The sequence below is a fragment of the Mus pahari genome, chromosome 5, assembly GCF_900095145.1.
Source record: "Mus pahari chromosome 5, PAHARI_EIJ_v1.1, whole genome shotgun sequence".
NCBI lineage: Eukaryota > Metazoa > Chordata > Mammalia > Rodentia > Muridae > Mus > Mus pahari.
In genome coordinates this window covers 155,019,353-155,047,334 of record NC_034594.1, presented here as the reverse complement: position 1 = coordinate 155,047,334, position 27,982 = coordinate 155,019,353, and the positions used below count along the sequence as shown (strand labels likewise).

General features: G+C 49.4%; 1 protein-coding gene across 2 annotated transcripts in view; it reads right to left on the bottom strand.

Moving 5' to 3' along the window:
• Susd4 (sushi domain containing 4) overlaps positions 1–27,982 on the bottom strand; it is a 129,569-nt gene that overhangs the window by 2,586 nt on the left and 99,001 nt on the right. Inside the window, exons 6-8 of one of the 2 annotated variants that reach the window (XM_029539038.1) lie at positions 4,765–4,962; positions 3,405–3,549; positions 118–500 (exon numbers count right to left, since the gene is read on the bottom strand). In XM_029539038.1, coding sequence (XP_029394898.1) covers positions 118–500; positions 3,405–3,549; positions 4,765–4,962 — 726 coding nt within the window. The remainder of the gene's footprint in view (positions 1–117; positions 501–3,404; positions 3,550–4,764; positions 4,963–27,982) is intronic. The other variant, XM_021198057.2, reaches the window with a different exon arrangement.

Genomic DNA, 27,982 nt, shown 5'->3' with positions numbered 1-27,982 from the left:
TGGCCTGTTGGTCGCCCTACAAGTTGAGAGAATGAGAAGCAATGCCCACCAGGTGAGAAGCAGGCCCGTGGCCTGACCCTGCGCTGGGGCGCTAGCCACAGCTTTGGAAATGCTTACCATCTGCAATGTCGATGCCCGGGCTTGTGGATGCCACCTCCCCAGCTGTGCTTGAAATCGTGTCAGGGGTGTCTGGGGCAGGGCGGCTGCCCCCTTGGCACATGGGGGGTGAATATAGACTCTGGAGCATCTCGGAGGAACCCGAGGTACTGTCACAGGTTTCTGACTCCCCAGGGCCTGTGTCGGTGTCCCCGGAGCCCGGGTACGCTGGAGGGCTCTGGTCATCCACAGGTAAAGGACAGCCCTGGCCCACGGAGGCCACGTACCCGGGGCCTAAGGCACTCGAGCTACCGTTCACAGCCTCGTCATAGGTCGGGAGCATGACAGGCACTCCGTCCACGACCACGAAGTCGGGGTCACTGCTGGAACTCCTGGGGGGACCCCTGTGCAGAGGGAACAATGGAAACACGTCAGGGTCTATGTCACCCCAGGAATGAGGCAGTGCAGAGAAACAGCCTCTCCTCCCATGTCCCTGGCAGATCTGCGATGCAGCATGGCCTGTTTCTGCAGAGGTTTTCTGTGAATCGATCTCCATTCTAAGGAAGGATGGGGACACTAAGTGCCCAGAGGGGACTGCCAGTCTATACTCACTAGGCTGCTTCTTTGTAAAAACAACAACAAAAAACCCCACCCCACTCAGTTTTAGAGAGGTAGACAAAACACAATAGAAAATAGAAAAAGTGAGCTACTAATTTCCATCTCTGACTGCCATGCCAATTACCCAGTTCACAATTCATGACCACCTCAGACTCAGTACAACACCATGGGCCAGGCTGAACCTGCACAGTTGCTGTGAAGGTTTTGGGTGGCAGAGAAGTCAGGCTACCATCCTGGCAGGTGCTCTCTGCCTCATGGATCACATGCACAGCTCCTGGCCTTCCCCTTCCCCCCTCACCCGTGCCTGTTATCATTGTGAGCATGCATGGCTGCACCTGACCCTACGTGGTGGGTATCACCAACATCTGCATCCATCTGACCAGGAGGCTCTGCTCCTGGCCCCAGAAGAGGCCAGAGCAGTAAGCTGCTTATAGCTTGATTCTTTCTGTCGGGGACCTGGAGTTGGAAGCTGTGGCCAGAGAATGACACGGCAGGAAGAGGAAGCGATCTGTTTTGATGAGATGTATGGACATGGCATTTGTGGGGGACGGGCAGCATCAGCCTGCGCTGTTCACTAATGTGAAAGGGACAACCTCATGCCAGTGGCTATTTGAAACATCCTGTAAAAGCTTAGGGGTTATGGCAGCTGCCTTTTTGCTCCAGAGAGAGAGGTTACCGGAAAAGGCAAGGGATGATCGAGGACTGCGCTCCCTAGACGGTGGGAGGCAGAAGCAGGGAAAGCCTGGTGCTGCTAGTGTGTCTAGATGCTCACTCCCCTCTGAGCAGCCATGGCCTCCCGTTAGCCTTTCTGGCTCACTCAGGGCTTCTTCCTGGCTCCTTGCTTTTCGAGATGTCAGACCAGATTGGGCAGAGAATTCCATCTCCTTTCTCACTCTAACAGCCCATGCTCAGGCCACACTCCCCTCTACACAGTCAACCTGTGCCATGTGACTTTGATATACTTGGATCTCAAACACATGGGACCCGGAGAACACTGCCATCTATCCTTGGCATGCCCCTGAGTACCTCGTACTCCATTTGGATAGATGACACCATTTCCCCTAAACAACTCGAGGACATTGTAGGAGCATCAAGTGAGGCTGAGAAGATTTCAAAAACACCCTAGTAGTCTATATCTTGGAAAACTCTTCCAAGAATAATATAATATGCTTGGAGAGGCTACTGGAATATATATATATATATATATTTTATATAAAATTCCTTTGCCCTTCTTGAGAAACTGTAATTGCTTAGTGATAGAACATGGTCCCTAGATTAATAAATAATGATGCTGAGGACCCCGAGAGAAGATGGAAGGTTTGGGAAAGAAAGAAAGGTAGGTTCTGGAACCTCAGCAAAGGCTTGGCGATGCTACCAGGGAGGTGCTGACATGTGTTTGGGCCTGGGAAGGACATGAGTGCTCCCTGGCTCCGCCCAGCACATGTGCCTGCTGGTTCTGATCTATGGTGCTTCGGCTATCAGGATCAGGAGCATGACTGAGAGAGATGAGGCTGTTTGGGTATGGGGACTTGGGGAAGATGCCACTTCTGTCCCTCTCCACACTCCTGGGATGTGAGAGAGACACAGCTGTGTTGGAGGGAAGAGAATAGTTGGTTCCTCCTTTTTGATGGTCTGAGCAATTGTCCTTTACTCATGAACCTCAAATTCCTTGTTCTGATGACTAGGTTCCATGGTGAGGGCAACTCAGAGATAGGGGTGACTGACTTAGCTGTGAGGTGACAAGGCCCAGCTCTGGTGTGAGGAGGACTCCAGCATGAGGACACCAACCTGAGCCCTCTGGTGCAGCCGAGGAGGAAAGAGAGTCACCCTCTAAAGACCCAGATCCCCTCCCAGGCCCTTTCTGGTTTCTCACTTAGGCCTGCTCTCCTTCTAGAAGCTTCCTACACAACTGGCTGATCTCTGCTATGTCACATCCCTGACCTGGTCCTCCCCAGGTATATGCAAGTCATCTTGTAGGGACACAGCAGGTGGACCATGATGGGAGGTGCTCCTGATGGGGTGTGCACAGCTTGTATCCCTGGCCTGGTTCCCTTCTCCAGTCCTCCACAGAGCCTGCTTTAGAATGGTTTGCCCAGGGAGGCAGGAATGTGCTGTGGGTTAGCCTGGTGCTGTTTGTATTCTGATATTAATTCTTCTTCTTCAAGAAGGGTTGTCCCAATGAGGAGTGGATCACGTATTCAGGTGATTTCATGTAAACCTTCCCATTTTAACTGGTCAAATAAAGGCTAGAGCCTGTGATTGGGCAGTGGAAGGTAAAGGTGGGGCTAGATATTTTAGAGAGTGGGGGAAGAGTAGGGAACAAGAGAGGAAGAAGATGGAGGAAGAAATGGCAGAAGGAAGATAGAGCAGGACCACATAGCCTGGAAAAGCCACAAGTAGCAAGGGATTTCATAGCTTGGGAATAGATTAGTATAGTGGTAAAACTGCCCAATCTAGGCATACAACTTATAAATATTATAACTGAGTTAGGTGGTTTTGCTTGGGTATATTCGGGTTATAGACTTACTACAACATATTGGCGCTCAACGTGGGGCACAAACCCATGACTTGGGATTAAGAGTCCCATGCTCGACTGACTGAAGGGCCTGTCCCCACCATGGTGCTTTCTCCCTGACAGGCTACCCAGACACTTAAGCTCTACCCTCATATGTGTTCTCTGCTGCACTGACCTGGGGGGGAAGTGGGCCTTGAACTTGGTCTGGAACATTCTGGCCAGGATGACGAGCAGTAACACCAGCAGCACACTGGTGGCTGTGAACGCCACAATCTTCCACGTGGTCAGGAGGGTCTCGTGGGTGCTGGGCCACGTTTGTTCTGCCATGAGAGAGAATAGAGCCAGGAATGAGGTGCATGTTCCTTTGGCAGTCATCTGGTACATGAGGTACCCATGGTATGCCTCCTGGGATTTGAGCGACACACCACCCAACAGCTGGTAAGTCATGTTAGGACCCATACATACTAAAACCCATCTTTAGCATAGGTCCTTCTGGATTGGAGACATATTGGCAGGTGATGCACATGTAGATACTATTGTGGCTGTAGACATGCATGTTCATGTTACAGGCTGACCCTGAGACCCTGACACGGGACATAGCAACAATGTAACTGCTTCTTGGGAAGAGTGAAAGGTGTCCTTCTGCCCTGTTCTGGGCCCACTGTTTTGGGGTGAAGGATAGAGTTTGCAAGGGCGTTAAAAACCAAGGGTACATGGTTATTCCTTGGCCATCACTCCACCCTCTGTGGTATCTGCAGATAAAAGAAACAAGAACAGACCCTTCCAGGACATATTTTCATCCTTTTGCTCCCAGAACATCCCATTCCATGATTCCACTCAGTGGTCATCCTCTTAGACTCAGTGCCTCTCCTCTTGCTGGCTCACATAACATCTGCATGCCTTCAGATACAAACCATGACATTAGATACAACAGCATCCAACCACCATTGCCAGCTGGGGCAGCAGCCATAGCAGTGATCTGGAAAATGCTGGAGAGAATGGGCAGAAGTTGGAAGAACAGGGGAAGGGTGTGTGCTGATGCCAGGTCTCCTTCATGGGACCACTTCCCGGGAGTGCTGAGACAGGTGGCAAAGGTGACTTGCCATCTCACATCATTTACTCTGAGTCAGTGGAGCCTATACACAGTCTCCACTTGTGAGAGGCCAGTTCTTACCCACAATAATATTATTTGGAGAGAAGGCTGTGGTCATGCACAACTCAGGTTCCATGTACATATTTCTGGTTACACCTATGGGGCTGCATCCTTGCCAGTGGGTGGCACCAAGGCTGTGAGAAATTGCAGAAGTTGAATTTCTCCATGGGTGCCAGGGCTATAGCTCACTTTAAAAGTATTTCTGACCCTCTGGAACAGGCCTGGAATCCCTTCTCAGAGGCCACCCATATCCATAATGGTCAATTTCTACAGCCTGGTCCTGAGGTTCGTGATAGGATGGGAGTGGATAGCATTCAGGACACAGCTTGAAGGCTGCCCTCAGAGGACCAGCCTGCCCTAAGGGTGCGGCCTCCAGTCTCACCTGATTTGATGCAGTAGACTTGGTAGGAAGGAAACCACTCTCCATACTGGCAGGTGATGTACTTGTAGTCACTGGTGAGGCTGTAGCCAGGGTCACAGTAGAACTCCACCACAGTCCCATGGTTGTAGCGCTCACAAGGCCTCGGGTGGCAGATGAAATCTCCGTGACTTACCATAGGAGGTAGTGGACAAACTTGGGCAGTTGGGGAGAATAAAAGTTTCAGTACCACAGGCTCTGGGCAGGAGTCATCCAGACACAATACAGGCACGGCCAACCACATAGCTACTTCAGGATGGACGTACTTATACTCGGAACACCAGATGAAGGCACAGGCCAGAGACAGCCCATGTTTCCACGGGAGGTCAGTGGGAGCCTGCTAGGATATTCTGAGCACGAATGTCATGTGTTGTAAAGTACATAGTAAAAGAGGCTCATCTTACAATGAGGAGTGTACGCCTGTTTAGTAGAGAGCATTAAGCTACTTTATTAATAATGCATGCTATTATATGCCAGACAACCTCGTAAATAAAATTAAGATATTTATGGGCAAAATCTTTACCCAATGGCACAGTGGTGTCAAGTCTGCTTCTGTTACCAAAGCTGCCTCCTAGAACTGTTTAAATTGGGGGTCTGTGGTCCCACATCACCCTCATGTCCTGCTGGGGTTTGGCCAGTGACAAGCATGTAGGGGTTCTCCCACTTCTTTGTGCAGACTTAGCCTTCGGCCCCTCACACACAGGTGCTGCCAGAGCAATGGGAGGAAGAATTAAAAGCCTGAAGTCCTAGGCTTTCTTCTGTCAACACTCTGTGTGACCTTAAAGGAGTCACCAGACCCTCAGGAAGCCCCGGGTTCCTCCTCCATCAAATCTGCTCCTGATGATAGTGAAGGGGTTTTCTGAGCCACATTGTGTGATGTTAGGGGAAGAAAGTAGTTTCCCGTCTCCCACCCTGAGATCACGCCTGGGCTGCAAGTGTGGATCTGTCTACATTTCTGACAGTGGATAGCTTTAGTGGAGCTTCCTGCTTATCCATCTCATGCCACAGAGAGACCTTCTGTCTGCAGGACTCAGAATGAAACAGCATGTCACTCAAACAGTCTCCAGGAAACAACCAAGCTGCAGTCTACCAATGCCTGGTGTGCACACCACACCTCAGAAACCATGAAGAAGGCTAAAAACCAAGACAGACAAATCCAAAATCGAGGCAACTTTGTGACTCTTCCTAGGAGTAACAAAATACTCTGCCTAGTGTACAACCCACCCACCCACCCACCCACCGCCAACCCCAGCACTATGCACCACACCTCAAATTAGCCAAAGTTTTCAGAGAGCATATGGGGGTACACCCTTTGGTGTGTGTTCTTCAAGATGGGTCCCTGATGTAGATGTCCTAAGATGCACCCCAATCTCTAATCCTGCAAAGAATGGTGCAATGTAGACCTTACCAGCTCTCCTACAGATGAGGAGACAGGCTAAGAGAAGCAGCATGTAATTAAGAGGAGCTGAGGCTTGCCAAACATAGGTACAGAGCTGAACTTGGGCAGAATAATACAGCAGCCAAGGATTCTCAAGCTAGTCCTTCTCACCTCAGCATTCTCATGAAAGTCAGGAGTGTTTGGGGGCTGTCCTTAGGGATGCTGCTAAGGCCCAGTAATAGTGTGATAGTGGTTCAGTGGGGCTGGGCAGGCCCTGAGCATCAAGGGAACTCCATGAGGAAAGAAAGAGATGGCAAAGGCAACTGGAAAGTTTCAAGGTTATAAACAGCAGGCCACTGCCACCCCTGGCTGGTAGGAAGGTGGGGTCCTTGGGGGTCCTAGTAGAAAGCAGAACAGTAGAGGTCTATCATGGAGATGCAGGAGCCAAAGCAACTGCCTCCAGGGCAGAGAGAGTGAGGGGGGCATTGGAAGCAGGTTCCTGCAGGGACTCTAGGCAGCGAGGTCTGTGGCAGGGAGCCCACCTGGAACACAGTGTGCACAGGGAAGGACCCAGAGGTGGATCTGAGGCCCAAGGTGTGTGCAGTTAAATGGTGGCTGATGAGAGGATCCCTCCAAGTAGTCACTGGAAAATTCTGAGTTCTGACTTTAACACAGAGGAGCTTTCTGCTGCCTGGGGGTGTCCTCTGGGCTGGCACACCATGGCACAATGCTCCCATGCACCACTAACCTGTTACCACAAAGGGTTCTGTCCAGACTGGCTGTCCACGGGGGCTCAGGAGGTAAGTTAGATGGCCACCAAGAATGGCTGGTGACCAGGAAGGACAGAGAAATGGAATATACAATGTTTACACCTCTGAGAACTCCAGGGATGCAACAGAATGGGCTCCTCCTTTGTGTGGTCTGTCCTCTGTGTCACTGCCTTGCCACTGGTCTTTGTGAGGCTAATTGGAGGATACCCAGTGGTCTCCAGGGCTGACAGGTCCAACTGTCTGCCCAAGGGACCCTAATGCCTGTGTTACTGTGCGCACTGTGTATTAGGGCAAATTGCCTATTTCTATAGGCAAAGGTATAGGAAGAGTCTGTCAACCAACAGATGAACAGATAAAGGAAATGTGACACATACCATGGAATATCACTCAAACTTAAAAGGGAGAAAACTCTGCCATTTTCAAAAACATGGATGAACACCAAAGGTATTATGCTAAATGTAAAACACCAGAAGCAGAAAACTCTGCATGGTTGTGAGTTTACCAATGTGGAATGTGTGTGTGTGTGTGTGTGTGTGTGTGTGTGTGTGTATAACTGTATCACCCAGGCTGTAGAAGTGCTAAGCTATGTCCTTAAAATCTTCCAAAAGTAGACCTCAGCTCTCACCTCTGGTCAAAGGCAGCTATGGGGAGATGGAAACGGTTGAGGCTCAGGTCTAGTAAAAATCTCACCATGGGGGTATACACCCATATGTATCAATGCACCATGGAATACACCCATATGTATCAATGCACCATGGAATACACATATATGTATCAATGCACCATGGTATACACCCATATGTATCAATGAACCATGACATACACCCATATGCATCATTGCACCATGGTATACTCCCATATGTATCAATGCACCATGATATACACCTATATGCATGAAACTGATGGGGGAAAAAAAAAAACCTACACCATGCAGCAAGGTGTTCCTACTCAGTAGGCTTCCTGGGGACACCACAGGGTTGGAAAACTACCAGACTGGGTCTCAAGGGCTGCAACATCTCATGAGGGAAGCCCAACATCAATGTGTGTAAGTGGCTATGAGCAGGGTTTTCCCTCACTCGGCCTGAAGAATGAACGACCGCTGAACTCAACCCTCAGGCAAAAGGACTCAAGATGCTCGATGCTCTTAAGAATGGCTTCCCCCATACAACCAGTCAGTGCGGTGTAGTTGTCCACATCTGGATTCGAACTCTTGCTCTACCACTGATGATGTTAAACCTCTGTGCTTTGGGACGCTGGGCAGGTAGCATGACGCTTTACTGAGAAGCAATCACTAATGCCCAGGTTGTTGTAGGATCAGAAGCTCTCTGCAGACTGCACTGCCCAGTAGGTTCTGGCCAAGTGACGGTAATTAGCTTCACCCGTGCTCAGGCTCACTGGAGTTCTGCTGCGTCCTTCTGTCCGTCTCAGGATGAGCACTGCTCAGATCCCACACCTGCTCCTTACACAGCGAGGAATGCCGAGAAACACCAGAACAATGTCAAACACTCAGATGACCTGGAGTCACGGACCCCACGTTTCTTCAGAGACCGGTGGTTGTCACTAGTGGTGGAGGTTTATGTTCTCTCTCAGTCAGCACGTGATGGGGACATGTTTCCTCTAGGGAAAATCTATCTGCACACCTCACTGTGTTCTAATGGCTGCACCTGCAAACACCATTAGCTTCGCTGTAAAGGAAACCTCCATGTGAGTAGCTTGGGGTGCAGGGTGATCCTCGTGACTTGGAGAGAAGCAACCAAAGTATTCATTAGAAACTTGTTGGGTTGGGAAGATGGCTCAGTCAGTGCTTGCCATGAAAGCCTGAAATTGGTACCTAGCAAACCTGAATCTGATATCCAGAAAATGTGTGTGTGTGTGTGTGTGTGTGTGTGTGTGTATTAAAGACAGGTGTGTTGTGCACACTTGTAATCCCAGTGCTTGGATAGGTGGAGATGGGTGGATCCCTGGGGCTCACTGGACAGTTTAGCCAAGATGTCCGATCCGGGCCAGTGAGAGACTTAATCTCAAAGTCAGGGTTGAAATCATCCTGAGGAATGACAACTCTGGCCTACACACACACACACACATAAACACACACACACATAAACACACACACACACACGCACATGCACACGCACACTTATCCCCACAGACATGCACATACATACATACAGACAGACAGACAGACATAACACATACATACATACATATCAGAAAAGTTATAAATGTAAAGCTTATTTCAAAATTCCAATATGGGGCTCAAGGGACTTTCACTACCACCTAACACTGCCCCACCATGACTCTCTCTGTCATCGTCCCCATAGCCTTCCTAGGAGGCCAACAGATTGACAGACACACTTGCCCACACAGTGACTCAGGCTCAGGGCCGTGTGTTGAGCATCTGCATGGATTCCGTGTGTTCTACAGATACCCTGCGGCTCTGCACCGTAGTTTCAACTCAACACTCTTTCTGGCCCTGACTCAGCCCCTTAGCTGTGAGCTCTCAGCAAAAGCTGTGGGTGGCAAGAACAAAGAGTGAGTCTTCTGCAACTTTAGTTTTTAGTTTTTCTTTTGACTTTAGAGAGGGTCGATCACCAGCAGCTCCTGCTTTCTGGAGGACTGCAAGCCTGCGTGTTGGGGCGTTGCAGGGAGAGTCCGAGCGAGGCTCTGCTGAGGCTCAGCCAGGAGTGGATCTTAATTACAGTCTCCTAGGGGTCACAGCTCTGCTCCTTATTTGCCATCGCCGGACAGAGGGTTATTTCTCCCTGCAGGGAATGGTTGCAGACTGGCTTTCTATCAGTAGTTCATAGAACTTGACAGAGGTGAGCTAGGTAGAGCAGAGGAGAGGAGGTAAGAGACAGGGAGGTCAGAGACCACCGTCGGCTCTGTGCTGGATACCAATGGCCGGAGTGGGAGCTGGGTAGGCAAGCTGGAGGCCTGCTATCGGACCCTGGTCACTTCTCTCCCCCATCCTGCCTCTTGGAAATTCCCCCAGGCAGTCCTCTTCCTTGCTGCTAAGGTCTGTCCCCACCGTGCACCCCTGGCTTTCTCCCCTCCTTGGATAGAGTACAACAGAAACACCCGTAGCCTTCCTGGGCCCTTTGTGCATCCTGTATGACTACACTCACGTTTCTCTACTTAGACAATCCATCCTAAGTCTGGTGAAAAATCCCATTTACTGTAATGAATGCTTCTCTATGAGCTGTTGAGTTCAATCTGCTGATATTTTGTGGTGGATTTCATATAGCATCCCTTTCCGGTTTGGGTGTTAGGACCGTGCTGGGCACTCAGAATGAGTTACACACCACTCCATTTGCCTCTTTCAAGCAAGAGAAATGATACACAATCACTAGAGTTTAATGAGGATCACATGGAGGTAAGGGCTCTGAGCAGGGAGCTTGCTAATGAGAGGACCACACCAGCAGCTTGCTTTCACAGTTAGGATCGAGACCCACAGCCCGGAGACCTCGGCTGGCTGTATGGGATTTCACCTCTGCTGCCTCTCTACTTCTTGAGGAATGATAGTAATGTCGGTCCCCTCCCCAACAAACACTGGCCAAGCAAGCTCCAGTTAGAGTGCTAGCCCTGACTGCTCCCTCACACCCCACCTCTCAGCCCCACTGCATGCTCCACACAAAGGACACACAAACCACAGGCACGCCTGCCATTGGCTCTATCCTGGCACATACTGGCTCTTCGGTCATTCCTACGTGGATGTATGAGGCCCTTCCCGGGGGACACAGCTCAGCTGCCTCACTCTCAGGGGGTTGACACAGTTGAGAAGCCTAAACAGTTTGAGGAAGCGGGAATGGGCTTCCTGGCAGTCCTGGTGAGCTCCCGGGAGATAAATGGCCTTATTCTCTGGGACTTCCTGTGAGACACTCAGCCTCCATATACCAGAATCTTCTCTCACCAAATCAAACGTACAGTTTGAATCTCGTGTGTCCCCACAGCTCATGGTCTGAGCACTCGGTCCTCAGCATGGGATATGATTGTGATGTTTGTGGAGCCTCTGGGAGATGAGGCCTGGCTGTTGGGAGCAGGACACTGGGGAAAGCCCTTTGGCGGCAATAGCTACCCCTAGTTCTGGTCTGTTCTCTCGTTTCTGGTCCATAACTATCTGAACCAGCCACTGCTGTTTGCTCCCATCATGCCTTCCCAACACAGTGGGCTGAAACTTCTATGGATCCAGGACACAAAATAAGTCAACCCCTGCCCCCAAGTCACTTCTCTCAGCTGCTTTGGGCACAGTGATGTGTAAGAAGCTAACCCAACACCCCTTCCGTCCCTTCTCTGATTTCTTTTCTTATTTTTTTTCTTTCTTTTTTTTCTCTGTATAGCCCTAGCTATCCTGGAACTCACTTTGTAGACCAGGCTGGCCTCGAACTCAGAAATCCGCCTGACTCTGCCTCCTGAGTGCTGGGATTAAAGGTGTGCACCACCATGCCCGGCCCTTCTCTGATTTCTCTCCACAGATGATTTAATGCTTCTTTCATAGTGTGCATAGCTTGAGGATCTCTTCAAATCCAGGCAGCAAATGCCATAGTCAAATAATACCGTGGTAGTATTAGAAGCAGGGCCCATGCTGTTGCCACTATGCCTATATGGGTCAAATGAACCAAAGTCACTTCCCCCGCTCCTGTGTGCATCAGGTCTACATCCCCATCATCTGAGCTCAAGGAAGGTGAACTACTTACAACTTCAAGCAAAACAAGTGGGAAAGAAAGCCAGGGCGTGTTCTGAGCACACGTTTTCCAGGGTTAGCTGTGGGGCATAGAGATGTAAAAATCCTGCTCTGGGTTTACTGGATTTTTCATTTTTTTATGTCAGTATGTTGATGATATTATTTAACTTGTTTTAAAAGTCATTTATTTAACATGCTTCTCAGCCACCGCAACCCTGCCTATATGGTCTTATTATCTGGTCAAAGAAAATTTCGTACCACATGTTCTTGTACTTGAAAGAGCCAGGATGGAGCTCCAGCCTGCATACCTCTCTAGGGAGCTTGGCACCCATGACTGGTGGGAGCTGAAGCTCTTTTGTGTGCAATAATATCTCAAGTGTGTGCTGGAACCAGAGATGAGGACAGGGGATGATGGTTAGAAGACTGAAGGCCAGGTGCGATGCTTTTTCTGTAATGGAAATGGGCTGTGTATATAGAGAACTGGGGGACTCTGGCAATTCTCCAGACACAGGGGGAGGACAGGAAAGGAGAGGCAGAGCTTCCATGAAGATTTTGTTTGAATATGAATGACCCTCATAGGTTCATATATTTGAATGCGTAGTAACCAGGAAGCAGCACTACTTGGGAGGGATGAGGAGGTGTGGCCTTGTTGGAGGAGGTGTGGCCTTGTTGGAGGAAGTGTATTACTGGGGGTGGGCTTTAAAGTTTCAAAAGCTAGAGCCAGGCCCCACGGCTTTCCCTCTTCTGACTGCCTGTGGATCTGGATACAGAATTCTCAGTAAGTTCTCCAGCACCAAGTCTGCCTGCATCCTGTCATGTTCCCCGCCATGGCGACAATGAAGGAAACCTCTGAAACTGTAAGCCAGCCCCAATTAAATGTTTTCCTTCTTAAGAGTTGCCTTGAGGAGCTGGAGAGAAGGCTTAGCGGGTAAGAGTACCGATTGCTCTTCCAAAGGTCCTGAGTTCAAATCCCAGCAACCACATGGTGGCTTACAACCATCCTTAACAAGAACTGACACCCTCTTCTGGAGTGTCTGAAGACAGCTACAGTGTATTTACATATAATAAATAAATAAATAAATAAATAAATAAATAAATAAATAAATATTTTTTTAAAAAAGCCAGGTGTGGTGATGCACATCTTAAAAAAAAAATTGTTGCCTCGATCATGGTGTGTCTTCCCAGCAACAGAACGCTGATCAAGACAACAAATATTACCGGTTAAAGGTGACTGTGAGTGAAGAGTAAGGAATGTGAGAAACGGAGTGGGAGGAGCAGAAAGCTATGGGTGGCACAGTCTCTGCCAGGGGCAGGTAGGTCCTACGGGAGCATCGCTGATGTCTCCGCTCCTTCATGTGGATAATGCAGGACACCCCAGTGTAGTTCAGCCTCACCCTGGCAGTACAGATTGGACTCCAATACTGGGAACTTGGAGCTACAATCTTCTGGAGATCTGGGGGTATGGCTAGGATATACAGCTATGCCTAAAGGAAGGACGGCTTTCTTGTCAGCTGTGATAGAAATTACCCATGAGAGAAGCAGCAACTGATTGATCTGTTATACTTGATAACGAGTTCTCTTCTGCGATCACTGGGAGGCAGTGGAGAGAATCTTGCAGTACTGTGGACCCCAGGGACCCCTTAAATCAGCTATTCAGGGAATCCCTAAGGAGATGGCCTTTAGGCTGAAATCCAGAACAGCTCTGTCCCCGGTGGGGGTCTCAGATCAGAACCTGGGCAGCAGTTGTTTGCTAAGACTTTACAACGAAATACTTAGGAAATTCGACTTGACCTTGTTGCAGCATCCATGGGCGATTTTATCTTCTCTGTATTTAAATGTAATCCAACTGCAGTTGAATCAACAATGAAAGACGGGCCCTGCGATCCAGCTTTGCCTCTTCTCTTTCTGAAGAATCCATGTCCAGCACAGATTATGTCATTGTGGGTCTGCAATGTACTGGGAAATGGCCAGGAAAATACAAAGTTCTTTGGCTACAGAAATGAATGCTGGTCTCATCACAGAGGCATTTGTATGGGTTACTCGCCTGTTGGTGTGATCAAACTCCAGGGACAAGATGACTCCAGGGACAAGGTGACTCACAGAAGGAAGGGTTTATCGGGGATGAGAGTCCATCCTGGAGGGGAAGTGGGGCAGCAGGAGCAGGGAGTTGAGAGCTCATATTCTCAAGGGCAAACACAAAACAGAGCAGAGCAAACAGTACACAGGGCAAGGCTGAGGCTAGAAACACCCAAAGTCCACCCTCAGTGACACACTGCCTCCAGCAAGGCACACATTCTAAACTTCCCCCAAACAGCACCACCAACTGAAGACCAAGTGTTCAACTATCTCAGCCTATGGAGGGCATTCTCATCCAAACTATGGCAGTAGCCATAGCTGTGTGAGGCAGAAAGGCCGGGAAGAGCTCAGCGAAGTGTAGGGGATGAGAATGCGCTAGGCAGAGGGGCTGGCACTCTGAAGGTAAGTCGGAGGCAACTGAACAGGAGCCTGGATGGCGCCATGTACAACAGGAGGGGGGGGGCTGCATAGCAACCAGTCTGGGAAACAGATGGACAGTGATAGCAACCATTCTGGGAGACAGATGGACAGTGCACATGTGGCCCATAGCCCCATGGTAAGAAGTTGGGATTCTGTCAGAAATGTGAAGGGAAGCAGTGACCAGCAAGCACTAGCACAGCCTGAAGAGCCGGGTCCGGCTTCTCTGTGTATGGCTGTCAGTCGGGGTGTAACACAGACTGCAGAGCTATTAGGTCCTGCTTGTCATGACCTGTTCAGATGATGGCAGCTTGGACTGTGACAGTGATAGCCAACATGCTGGGAAGGAAAGAGGTAGAATGTCTTTCGAACATTCTAGTTCTATTTCTATGACAAGGTTTTGATGGATGGATTTGGGGGCCCCTGGGAGAAGAGCCAAGGACAATGGCCAGATTTTGGACCTGGGCTGATGGTGGGGCCATTCACACGTTAGGTAGTTTTTTGTGGGAAAGAGTGGTAGTGAGTTCAGCTTTGCTCTGGTTTGGCAGAAGCTGTTAGTGAGTGTGGATCAGTCATCTGGAGGAAGGTCCGGGATACATTGAGAGCTCAGCAGTCACAAAAGGACAGTATTTCTGACCTTGGAACTGCATGGACTCATGGACGAGAAAGTAGAGAAAGGGTCCTAAGTTCAAATGCAGAGACATGGGGGGGGGGGGGAAACAAAAGGACAAACAGAGCATGCTCGCTTGTTTCACAGAGAGAAAGAGGATTATGAGGAAGAGTGAGTATTTCCTCTGAACTGAGAAGAGAGAGTGTAGTCATGGGCTAGGAAGAGAAGTGTGACCATGCGCTAGGAAGAGAAGTGTGACCATGCACTAGGAAGAAAAGTGTGACCATGCACTAGGAAGAGAAGTGCAGATATGGGCTAGGAGGAGAAGTGTGGCCATGGGCTAGAAAGAGCAGCGTGACCATGGGCTAGGAAGAGAAGTGTGGCCATGGGCTAGGAAGAGAAGTATGGCCATGGGCTAGAAAGAGCAGCGTGGCCATGGGCTAGGAAGAGAAGTGTGGCCATGGGCTAGGAAGGTAATTGTGGCCATGCATTAGGAGGAGAAATGTGGCCATGGGCTAGGAAGATAACTGTGGCCATGGGCTAGGAAGAGAAGTGTGGTCATGGGCTAGGAAGAGAAGCATGGCCATGGGTTTGGCTACATGGAAAGCAACTTGAGACTTGGTGGCAGAACTAAATCATTTGGAGAGAGTGGAGTCAATGGTGTGGAGGAAGTAGTCTGCTGCAGAGAGACAACAAACGGGGTGGCTGGAGGGTCAAAGAGGCGGACCCCACCAGAGTTCTGGACCTTGTCTGTGGTTGGTGGATGTTGCTGGGAGTGGTCCAGCAGCATGGTGGACAACTGGTGATACAGGTAGAGGGACTGGAGGAGGATGGCTATGAAGAGGTGAGAGGGGAAGGGATCCCTCTTGAGCAGGCGCACTTGCTTTGGAAGCAGAACTGGATCTGGCCTCAGGTACAGTAGCTCCAAGACCAGGGTGGTAGAGAGATGGACAGACTGCTCTGTAAAGGCTCCTAGTCTCTGAGTGAAGTATGAGGGTTGTGCATTATTTATCATAGTCCTTGAACCATAATATATATATATATATATATATATATATATATATATATATATATATATATTATGTTTCAATCCATGCAAAAGAGGACAATAAACTTTAAAAACAGCCTAGGCTCCTCATGAATATTCACAGAGGCAGGAGGGGTAATAAGTGCAGAACACTGTAACCTCTTCCAGGTCATGAGCATAGATGTGTTCACTGATAATTTCTTTCTCACTTGTTCTAAAGGCTCACACATGTTCCTCATGTAGGGAAGAGCTTCGGTCATGTAGCTGTATCTGACCCACACGGTTAGTGTAAGAGGTTGTTGCCCACCACCAGCCACACTTTTCACACTTTTCTCTTATTTCTGAGTATTCCTCTAGCCTACATTGCCCATGGCTCTGTGTCTGTCTAGGGTCTAGTCAATGGATTGTGACTAGTAGAAATAACACACAGCAACGGGTACCATGAGTCCAGGCTAGACCCACGAGTCTCTTCCATATTTTCTAAAATAGGAGTGATTTTCCAGAGGGATCTGAAGCCATGACTGAAGACAGTGGAACCCATGGGCCTTGTGAGGAGAGGCAGCACTGACTGGCCATCACTCACACCACACTGCGATATCAACTTCTGTTTTGTTTGCACCACAACCCTTTATGAGTGTTCTCAGAGCCCCCCTTTGCCTGACCCTTGGCATGAGGTGTAAGTAATGGACATGAGTCTTGCTATATGAAGTAGCAGCTTCTTAATTCGTTCACTGCTGTTACTGCAGCCAGCATGCGCTCTTGCTGTCGCATTAGAGCTATATTTGAACGGTGTCTTAATGCTTTAAGCCAGTGGTTCCCCAGCCCAGACTGCATATTAGAATCACTCGGGGAACTCTGCCTAATTGGTCAGGGCTGGGTCTTGGCCTTGGCTAGCTCTTAAGAGGTCCCTGAGTAATTCTAATGGGCAATCCAAGTTAAGATGCCCTGTTCTGTGCAGTTGTGATTGACAGTCGGGAAAACTCGATCTCCCTCCACCCACCAACGGCTGGATGCAGGCTTAGCATCTTCAGCAGAGCTGGTATGTGAGCTACACTGCCATAGCATCTGGTCTGGTCTTGATCTTTCACTAAGCACTTACTATGGGAAACCAGAGCCCACAGATCAGCAAGCAGCTTTGGATGAGCTAGGAGTCTAGAAGTGCAGACTCCAGCCATGCCCTAACTTACTGAATCACACATTTTGTGTTAGAGAAATGCCCTGTGAGGCACACTCACAATGAAGTTATGGAGGCTAAGGAGACTTTGTAGATGAGCCTAGGGGCATCTTAAGCTGGTTCTTAAGCCGTAATCTGACCTTGAAGAGCAAGGCATGATGGGAAAGGAGCCATGGTTCTCTGTGTTGACCTCACCTTCAGGCAGATACTGTATCATCTCCATCGTTCTGCAAGGTGCTATGCTATGGTTTCAGGTAGGTATGTACAGAATCACTTGACTTCTGCCCTGCAGGAGATCTGCAGGCCTGGAGTAGTTAAAACTGTCACTGTGGCAGCTGCCCCCAGTCCGACTCAAGTTCAGGTAATGAGTCCAGGAAGCTTTCTAGACCCCTGCATGCCAAAGTCATAGTTGTTTCCAAGGCGACACCTGCAAACTTTGCTTTTAGCTCAGGGAAAATCAATAAACGTTATACAGCACATTACATTTTCCACTTTTGTTGTAACAACACGGAACGCCAATAAATGTGTCCACCCAAGTAAGCAAACGATCATGAACTGGGCTCTGCCTGTTTCCAGGCTGGGTAGAAAATGGTGTTCACCTGCTCTGAGATACGCTGACAGATGATGTTCAAGATCAATATGACCCAGTAGTCCCAAGGGAGGGGCTGTGATCTGCTCTCTAGCTCAGAGTCACCGCAGTGGGGTGCTCCTGAGGAAATACAGCATGCATCTGCTGACAGCTGTTAGACTTCAGTGTGAAAACAAAAATGAGGCTTCACATAAGCAACATGAAACGTGCCTGGCGCCACAGCCGCATAGAAGCCATGGAAGAGCGCACAGGTGAGGCAGCTGGTGCGGACCTGCGACTTACTAACAGTCTTCGCAGCAGGGAAAGAGAGGCTGGAACCAGAAGCTAACATGTGTTTCTGTGCTCCAAGGATGCAAATGTTCTCTGAAACGACAGGAGCTAAACAGAGCAGTCTCAGCTGCCGCTAGGTGAGAATACACTGTGGTGTTCTGAAGTCGGGGTTCCCTTTTCAACACATAACCGGCTACAGCTGGAACTCCCGATGGCAATCACGGACTTCATTATTTCTTTAAGAGAAACCAGGGGTTCAAGATGAAAGGGAGGCATGTGCTCTGCAAGGTAGACCAGAAAGCTCTCGTGTACCAGAGCGTTTGTCACTTGCTTTCTCTCCCTCTCTCTGCAGCTCACAAAGGCCTACACCACCAGAGGCCATGCAAGGCTCAAGGTGGCTAGGGTAGCCTGGTGATGCTCAAACTCCCCCTCCACAGGCTAGACCAGACTGGCACAGATAAATCAGTGTGGGGTTTTCTGAATCTCAAGATTTTTGTTTGTCTTTTGGAAACAGACTCATTGTATAGTCAAGACACACACATAGTCTCTCCTCTCCTCTCCTCTCCTCTCCTCTTTTCTCTGCATTTCCCTTAATTACAATAAAAATTTTGCTTAAAAGCACAGAACAGTGAACATTTTAATGGCCCAGTGTTACAAGGTTTCTGACAGGACCCCAATAGTTAACTGTTCCTCATCGGTTGTTTCATTATTAAGTGCAGTTTCTGAGATTAGAGAAAAAGAAAAGAAAAAAGAAATAGTGCCGTGCATGCTTGAGGGGAACACAAGATTAAGTATTACAACTGTATACCCAAATTAAATCTAGCACCTTTAAAATAAATACTAATAGCCCCCTTCATAAGTGTGAATGCACCAATGGGTGAAATATTGCCTGCTAGTACAGAGCAATTAACAGCAGCATTTGAACACCGGACACTGAATCTCATAAACTCACAGCTGTGTGCATAGTGAATATGTTTGGCTTAGCCCTCTACACCCAGGGCTGAAAAGGGATATGGCTGAGTCTCTTAGGGTCCCAATCTGAAAAGCTACCCAAGCTTTAGGCAGACATCAGTCTGTTTGCGTCAAACAGAGTTCTTTTAGACAGATACACTCATACCCTTTCCAGCCCAACCCAGAGCACTGGTGGCCAAGGGAACACATGAGTACAGGCTTAGGATGGAACTCAGACTCAACTGCACCTATTCATGTACAGTGCCTCTGCACATGAATGAAACCAGAGCCTAAGTTCCCCACACTGGACACTGGGCGCTGGCTTTGCAGCCAGGATAATCCAGGGTAACTCAGTATAGTGCGAATGTGGCGTGTCTTCTATTTTCACATTTGCTTGTTTGTGTGTAGAGGGCAGAGAGCAGCCTGTGTGTGAGAGTCAGTGGTTTCCTTCAACCTCGTGAGTTCCAGGAATTAAATTCAGATCATTGGGTTGGGCAGCGAGCACCTTTACCCATGGGACATCTTGCTGTCCCCAGCCCCCCAGCCCCCCAGCTCCCCTGTGTTACTCAGACAGGCTAGAAGCAGGAGATGTTAAGTCTTCCTCTTACTGTTTCAAGCATTAATGCTAGTCCACCCTGTGTGGTCCTCTGGCCGCTCACAGGGCCACTGCGCGTGCCCCCCATCCTTATAACAAACCTCGGAGCCTCAAGCCTTACTTTTAACAAGTACAGCCAAAGGAAAAGCTCCACTGAGAAGCAGGCTCTGCAGGCAGTAACTGATGTTAAGACAAGCATCACTGCTAGGTGCTTTCCTAACCCATTAGCGATTGTCAGCTGCAAGGATCAAAGATCACTTCCTACCAGGAGGCTCCACTTTCTGGTTTCACCTTCCTGGGGCCCACAAGACCCCCAGCTCTTCTCACTTCAGTCTCTCAGGTTGAGCCTTTTTTTTTTTTTTTTTTTTTTTTTTTTTTTTTTTTTTTTTTTTTTTTTTTTTTGTTTTGGGGTTTTTTTTTTTTCTTTCTTAAAAATGCACGTTTTCTTATTCTGAGCTTATAAAAGGCCCTAGCAGACAAGGAGATAGTATCCAGAGGCAGCTGTTGTTCCTGTGTAAGTATGTGTGCACGTGTGCACACATACTGTTGGGTGTGGCTGCAGGTTATGCATGGAAAATGGCTACATCTCAGTCTGAGGGCAGAGTTCCTAAGACTCATGATAGGATTAAGTGTACCAGTGTTCCCTGCAAGAAAAGGCACATGCCATTCTGTGAAAAGCGACATCATGACGTTGAGAGGAAGGGTGGAGGGAGAATGGAGGAGTGCCTGTCTGCAAACAAGCAAACAAAGGCTGGGAAGGAGTGAGAGCCAGTACAGAGCCTGTTGCACATGTTGATGCACAGAGCCCGTACAGCCGGGGGCACTGAGCGGTGGAGTTTTCAGTTGTGATCTGGATGCTGCCAAAAGGCGCTGTTTCACAAGGCAAGGTGTACAGGGACCCGTGAGCGGTCCTATGGGCTCCTCCTCATATGCCTAGTGCCTCCAAGGGGCAGCGGGGGGAGGGGTGGGAGCTGGCGGAGAGAAAGAAAAGAAGACAAGGAAAATGATCCCAGACCACTCTGCCAGGCTGGCAAGGCCCCAGTGTGATGCATGCGGGGGATTTCTTACTTTCTGTGTTGTACCTGATTGCAAGAGGTTTTATTACTATGAAATATAGGCCACCCTACTTCCCAGAGAGGAAAGGAAGAAATAAATCCTGCCTGGAGCAGGGGTGGAGGAGATCCTAGGGTTTAAGGGCAAAGACAGAGGATTTCCCACTTGCAGTGGCCAGCTATACCCCGAGCATAATGAAGCCGCCCGGAAGCACTGGCTTCGGTCAGTCGGTGACTCTCTCTGATTCTTCCAGGAAGCTGATGCTCACGCCTTCCAGAACAAAGGCTTGCTCATCTACGAGGCAGACTATAGCGGGGACGTATTTGGCGAGGACCCTGGACCCAGTAAAGGAACCATTTCCTGCATCTGCTCCAAGCAGGTACTCCAGGACAAGCGGCCTGCCAGGTGAGAGTGGCTGGACTGGGCCTGTGGGGAGGCAGACTCTGGCCTGGTAGGGGGTGATTTTCCTTTGGTGTCTCTCTGTGGAAGAAGAATCACTTGTCCTGTTCCTTTGGCCTCAGTTGAAATTTCTCCCTTAAATGAAGTTTAAAAGGAAGAACCATTTCATTGTCAAAGTCCAGGAGAGATAAACGTTGGTAGACCTGTTTTCAACAGACTAAAGGAAAAAAAGGAGGCAAGGCAGACCCTGCCAAGGGCTAAATCCACTGAATGTGAGTCTGTGGGAGGAGGAAGAACAGGAGGAGGAGGAGGAGGAGGAGGAGGAGGAGGAAGAGGAGGGAGAGCTGAGCCTATTTGTGAGGTGAGATACTAATGAGAGATGAGGCTAGAAATGAACAGTAGCGAAGTCTTAGGTCTTCCTGAAAAATAGGAAAAGAAAATCTGGCTTTTTTTTTTTGGGGGGGGGGTGCGTGCACGGTTATGCACCACATGCATGCAGTACTCAGGGAGGCCAGAAGAGGGCATCGGTTATCCCAGAGCTGGAGTTACAGAGGGTTCCTAGCTGCTAGGAATGGAACCCAGGCCTTTTGCAGAACAGGCAACCATTGAGCCCTCTTTTCAGCTCTAAAAATGTGTGTATATTTTAATGAGACAAATATCACTGTTTCTAAACTCAATGTAGGCAGAAAAAAGGAAGGAGAAGGTGAGGGAGGAAGAGGAAGAGGGCGTAGAGGTGGCAGTGGAGGAAGAGGAGGAGAAAGAGAGGGAGGAAGTGGAGTCCTGATGGAGGAAGGGACCGATTGTTCGCAATGTTAGGACCAAGTTTCTTTGAAGCACAAGCCTGTGTGACTGGGGAGGTGGAAGTTGTCACTGGCAGTAACTCACTGTAGAAAGAAAAAACGTTTGGCATGGCAGTGGTGCCGAGCGCGGGTGTGGCGTGCAAGCCACTCTTCTCTGTAATCACTCTGCTGTCATGTACAGCAGCGCATGAAAACAGCATTAGGATAATTTACTGTTGCTTACGAGCAATACAGTAACAGGATTGCTTGCTAAGACAATACCTCCTTGGGGTCACTGGCAAGGTGGCTGTCAGGCAGTGCCCGTGACAGGCATTTCACTGTGACAGGGACAGAACCACTAGTGTCCAGAGCAGAGTCTGCACTCCCAATTGACCTCTGAGTATTTCAGACAGGACTTCAAGAGCCCATCCCTCTGGTGGAGCAAGCCCAAGGTTTCCTCTCTCTCTGGCCCAGGAAACACACACACACACACACTTGTCTTCAAAGCAAGTGAAAAGCCCTTCATTTTTGAAAATAAGATCTCCAAACTCCTACGACCTTGCCTTGTGTAAGCCAGGTTCCTGCCGGAGGTTATAAATTAGCCATTCCCTGGAGGATGCAGGGAGTTTTACGATCCCAGCAACTCCTCTACTCTCAGGAAGGCAGAGCTAAGGGCACATTTTCCAGATTTTTATGGCTAAGTGTGGTGGCACATAGCTGTAAACTCAGCTTTGGAGGTAGAGGCAGGAGGATTGCTGCAAGTTTGGGGCCGGCTTCAGCTACATGACACCTTCTAGACCAACCAGGGTTGCACAAACGACCAAACAAACCAACAAGCAAGCCTGACCACAACTCTTCTTTCCAAACATCCGAGTAGGAACACACTCTGTAAAAAAATGTCACACAGAGCTGGCTGGATCAGGAACAGGCCAGGACAAAGCTATGGGGGAACTGCTTTTGCAAGAGGGTTCTGTGGGCCTCAGAGCCTGGAGGACAGTAATGGCAAGCTACCTCATCACATTTTACCGGACCCCTCTCTCCAGTGCAGTGGTGGGGGAGGGGAGAACTTTGGGCAAACATAAGCCAGGAGGCCTCCTTGCACATCCCGGGAAGAGAGGCCTCACTGCTACACTGGAGAAAGAAGAGAGAGGAAAAGGCAGCCACTGCTCTTTTCTTTGCTTTCTGCTGATTCAATTTTATATTGTATCCAGCTGTGGCAGGGTTGGTGGGTGAGCCTGCAGGGAGCCTGAAGGGCCAGGAGAGGCTAATGGAGACTGTGCTTCCCTCCACCCCGGCAGCTGGTCTCCTCAGAGGGTGGGGAGCTGAGGGGGAGGGGCCGGGTGACCGCTTGGTCACTGCTATTATCACTACAGCCAAGGTGAGCAAGACTTGAATTCTAATAAGCAGTGTCTCACTGCATTCAGTACAGCCCTGGGTGGTACTGGGGCTTCTTCACCTGAGAAGCAGATGGGGGGGGGAGAGAAGTAACTCCCACAGTGCCCGCCATGGTACGGAGGGACACGCAGGGCATCTTGGGGACAATCATATGCCCCATCCTCTCCACCCCGCCACACACATGCAGAAAAGGCTTGTGCACACTAAAATTCCACGCTATAGGAACAGTGATGGGGAAGGAGCAAACCACACCAAGGCCTCTGCAGTCCCTCCGAGGGAGACAATGGGAAGTGCAGGGAAAGAGCGCCATCTAGGGGCAGGGCTGTTTCTGAATCTGTGTTCCTTGCAGGTGGCACCCAAGGCCAAGGGGCATCAGTCATCTAGCCTCTTTCCTTTGTGTAGAAGGACACATTACTTGGAACTGACTCAAGACTGAAGAAAGTTGACAAAGGGCATGCCTGTCTCTCAGATAGCCCCCCACAGGCAGACAGGATGGACGACGGTCGGTCGCTCCTAGTGGAGCAAGGCTGACTGAGCTGGTTGGCCTCCCCAACTCCCCAACTCTCGACCCCCCACCAACACCTCCCAGAGGTAGTCTCCCTGGGCAGAGTGGTCTCTGGTAGCTGTCAGGAAGGGGCCTCTGGATCTGAGGGGGTCACAGATATGGTGTCAGAAGCCCTGGGTTTCAGGAACGTGATGTTTCTTATGCCTTTCTTTCTGTTCTCCTTGAAATCCAGACAGGGTAGCTCCCAGTGATTTTAGCTGAGGTCTAATCCAAGACTTGGGGAGAACGGAGAGCTCTCTGCAGCTGACGTCACACCTGCTTGTGACTATGACCAGGAAGTGATCCAAGGCCCTACTGTGTGAGCTTGGAGGAGGAACTTCAAAATGACAAGAGCGCTAAGGCAGTTTGGGCAATGAGAATACATCTGGGGTCAGACCTCTCTTCCAGCAAGGGGCTGCTCTAAGGACGGTGACAGGAATATTGCTTCCTCGTGCACAAGAATGCTGATACAGAGGGGAGGGGTGGGGGAAGGGGCATGGAGGAGGTGTTTGAGCCTGGCATGGTAGAATGGACGGGAGACGCAGTGGTCATGTCTCCAGCATTGTCTTTTGCAATCCATAATTCAAAATGACCATCAGGAGGCTGGCTGTGGTGGCCCAAGCCTGTCATCTCAATACTCTAGAGGCTGAAGCAAGGGGACAGTAAATTTAAGGTCAGCCTGGAGAGTCTTTTAAAAAAACCAGGTGCCGTGGATAGACCCCAGTACCAGAGCACCTGCCTGGCATGTCCAAGGCCCTGGGTTCAATACCCTGCTCTGCAGGAAAAAATAACGGTCAGATACATGGGTGGAAAGTCCTAGATGGAATACTTTCTAGAGAGCTAAGCTGCACGTCTAGCCCAACCTTTCTTATTTGGACTACCAGGTAGAAAAGGGAGAGATTCCAAGTCTTGGATGGTGAAAGGCGGCAAGCGGCTGACACATGTGAGCCAGGGGGCGACCTGGCAGCAGTGGGGCTCATCATGGGCCATGACTGACAGCCACTCTCTCAGGATGGGGCTGGACTGCAGGGCTCTCAGTTTCCCACCTACCCTCTTCCCCTCCCCTCACTCCTCCACCCTCATTAACCTCCCTATGGCCAGCGTGAGAGTGGGCGCTGGGTTTGTGAGGTGAGGCAGCCTGTCTCCTAGGAGTTCTCTGTTGCAGGCAAAGGTGTCCTCTAACCAGAAGACTTCAGATCCCTGCTGCCTGCCTTTGAAGTCCCTAGGTGCTTCCTGGTGAAGGCAGGAATCCCAGAGGGAGACATCATGCCGGGCACCTGCCAGGCCAGTTGCCTCTTATACCTGAATGTGTTTTGACTTGGGAACAAAGACCACCACAAAAAAAAAAAAAAAAAAAAAAAGAAAGAAATAAAGAAAGAAAAAAAAAAAAAAAAAAAAAAAAAAAGTCCTCCACATCCAAGCTGGCTTTGAGGCTCAAATTGGAACCTTTCAAGTTATTTCACATTTGGCCAAATAGAGTTCTTCAGTTTTCTATTTTTCCTCCTTTTCTTATGAAAGAATGCCGATCTAAAAGGCCCCTGGGCACTAGTGGGTTCTGAGGAAATCACACTGCAGCCTGCTCTGAGACTGGATCCGTCACCGATTACATTTCCATCTTATGCTGTGAGCTGGGCCTTGGACCGGCTCAGGGCTCACTCTGGGCATTGCCATTGCGGTTCTGAGGAGGGGTCAGCTTTACCTCACTCGCAGGCATGAGGCCTAGACAGCCTCGACCACACGGGGGCAGATACTGTTGAAATTATCATAAGACCAAGCTTCTACTGCAGAGGTTCTCAATCTGGGGGTCTCAATGCCCAAAGACACCCCCCCCCGAAACCACAGATGTTTATGCTAGGATTCATAACAGTAGCAACATCACAGTTACAAAGTAGCAATGGGGATAATTTTATGGTTGGGAATCAAACATGAGGAACTGTATTAAAGGGCCACTGCTTTAGGAAGGTTGAGAACCACTGCTCCTTCTTGGGGGAAATCAAATGGAAAAGCACACCACACTCTCTGGAGATGACCCACCCAGCGACAAGGAACTCACCAGCCCTCCTCTCTCTCTCAGAGCCTGGAAGGCCTCAGTCTGGAAGCCCTTCTGCCCAGCCTCAGAGCAGGCACCCTGACTAACTGACAGGTAGGGCACTCCCAGACTATCTCCACCTGCAGGCAGTGAGTCTCACCGAGAGAGCACTGCCAGCTATGGGAGCCCCGGAGCAGCAGAGACCTTCACTAACTAACTTGTCTCTCTCTGGGTCTTGCAGACTCCGGTGCAGTTAAGCACAAAAAAAAAGTTTGCTGGATGAAAATATGAATCTCACAGGCATTTAATTAAAATAGCAAATGGTGTCAATTTGAGTGTCCTCTCTTTTCAGCGTCTAATCTCACGGGATGTTTGGTTCTTTCTAGAGGGAATCATGGCCTTGCTTTTATTTCTAGAGATGTACTGACAGAGGACTTCTGGTCCGGATCCTCTAACTCAGCAGTAAGGGATCGACTGCTAGTGTAGTGTGACCAACTACGTCTCCCACCCGCTGTTACTCCTTCCCTTCTGTGACAGATTGTAATATCCTCTAAAAACAGCACCTCGAGTCTTAAAAGAGACTGTGTATGTTAGAACAATGTTGGGATAGCTAAAGACTATGGGGACTTTCGAAGTTAGAATGCATTTTGCATTAGGAGATAACCATGAGAATTGTGGGATGTAGGCGGGGGGGGGGGAGGGTTGGCTTATCTCCATGAGCATTGCAGGACAGGGGGTGGCGGGTAGAATTGGTTTGAATGTAAAATGTCCTACATAGGCTGGTGTATCTGAACCCTTGGTCTCCAGCTGGAGTGCAGGGAGCGCCTTAAGCAAGAGCTGGAAGGTCAGCTCGAGGAGTCCCTATAGCAACCGGTGTGAGCTTTGTGATTCCATAGCCCAGCCTCACTTCCTGCCCCCCCCACCCCCGTCCTTCCTGAATGTGAACACTATGTGAGCAACCACCTCACTTCCTGCCGCCATGCCTTCCCCATCACAATATACTATGTCACCTCAAAGTGTAAACTCCAGACCAACCCTTCCTTCCCAGGGAACGAGTAGGTGTTGGGGATTGGTTCTAATGCTCTGTCTTAATTAGGCTCCCCAAATCACCCGGCAATCTACGCGTCCAGACACTGAGGGTTCCTGATCCCTCGTTGGTTTTTGATTGATCCATAAAGAGCCAGCAGCCAATGGCTGCTCAGGGTGAAAGAGGCGGGGCTTTTAGGATTCCTGGACAAGAAACTCAGAGGAGAGAAGGAACAGATCACCAGGATGCGGAAGCTTAGAGATCAGATTTAAGAGCTGCAGGAGAGAAACCATCCAGCAATGTAGGCCCAAAGAGAAAGCGGCCCCGTGGGAGGGCTGCCCAGAAGGAAACAGCAAAGATAAAATACAGACTTAGAAAGTGTTAACCCAGGAATACCGGAGGTGAGCTTATGTTAGCCGCGGGGAGGTTTAGAAGTGCCCAACCATTGAGCTAGTCAAGGCATGTGAAAATATGAAGGTTGTATGTGTGTGTGCGCCTGTCTCTGTGTGTCTTTCCATTCGCTAATCCAGAGAACTCTGGCAGGTGGCAAGAAGTGCAGTCACCCGCTGGAGCTCAGAGTGGATTAATAATTTACAGCTACAAATATGGGTGCAGACTTCTTAAGTGGGCAGGAGTCTTAAGCCACAGGCTCTGAACTCCAAGGTCATGCTGCAGCCACCTCTTCTCTTGACCCTTTCTCTTGCCTGTATTTGCATGGTCACATGATCACTGCTGTTCCTGACCTACTATTTGAGAAAAGAGTTGCTAGGAGTTTCTCTAACTGGACATGAGTAGCACACGTGCTACTTCCTGTCCATTTGGAAGCCTGGATGTTAAGAGAATGTTCTAGACACTAAGCACTTTCTAAGGGTTCATCCTCCTTAAGAAAAAGAGCCCTTTCTGCAACCACGTACAGCAGTCTCCCACGGTCCTGGCCTCACTGTGCTCTGGGGGATTCTAGGCAGGTTTTATATCCTTTTCCTGAACTGTGTGCCCATCTACTTCCCTCTGACATTCAGAGCATGTGTAGTTGACTACAAGTAGTTAGAGTCAAACTGTTACCTGGGTAGTTCACTTGACTGATGCCCCCCCCACTCTCTCCCCCTCCTTTGGGCGAGCACCCTCTACACACACTAAGGCATTCACACAGCCTGATGAGCTCTGTGAAGATTCAGAAGGGCATCCTTTCACACAGGAGAGAACCATACTTCCTAAAGCTTAAGGACAGACAGAAAAGACACCACTGCTCACGCTCTGGGAAACGAAAGAGCCATCTATCTCTGGGTAGAAATTTCACGTTGCAATTGCGATATCCCCCACTAGCCTGCCCTCCCACCCCTCCCCAGAGCAGAAGCTCTGATGTGCCCTTTGGTAAAAGTAACTGCATGTGGACGTTGGACTATGGCAATGATGAGGGT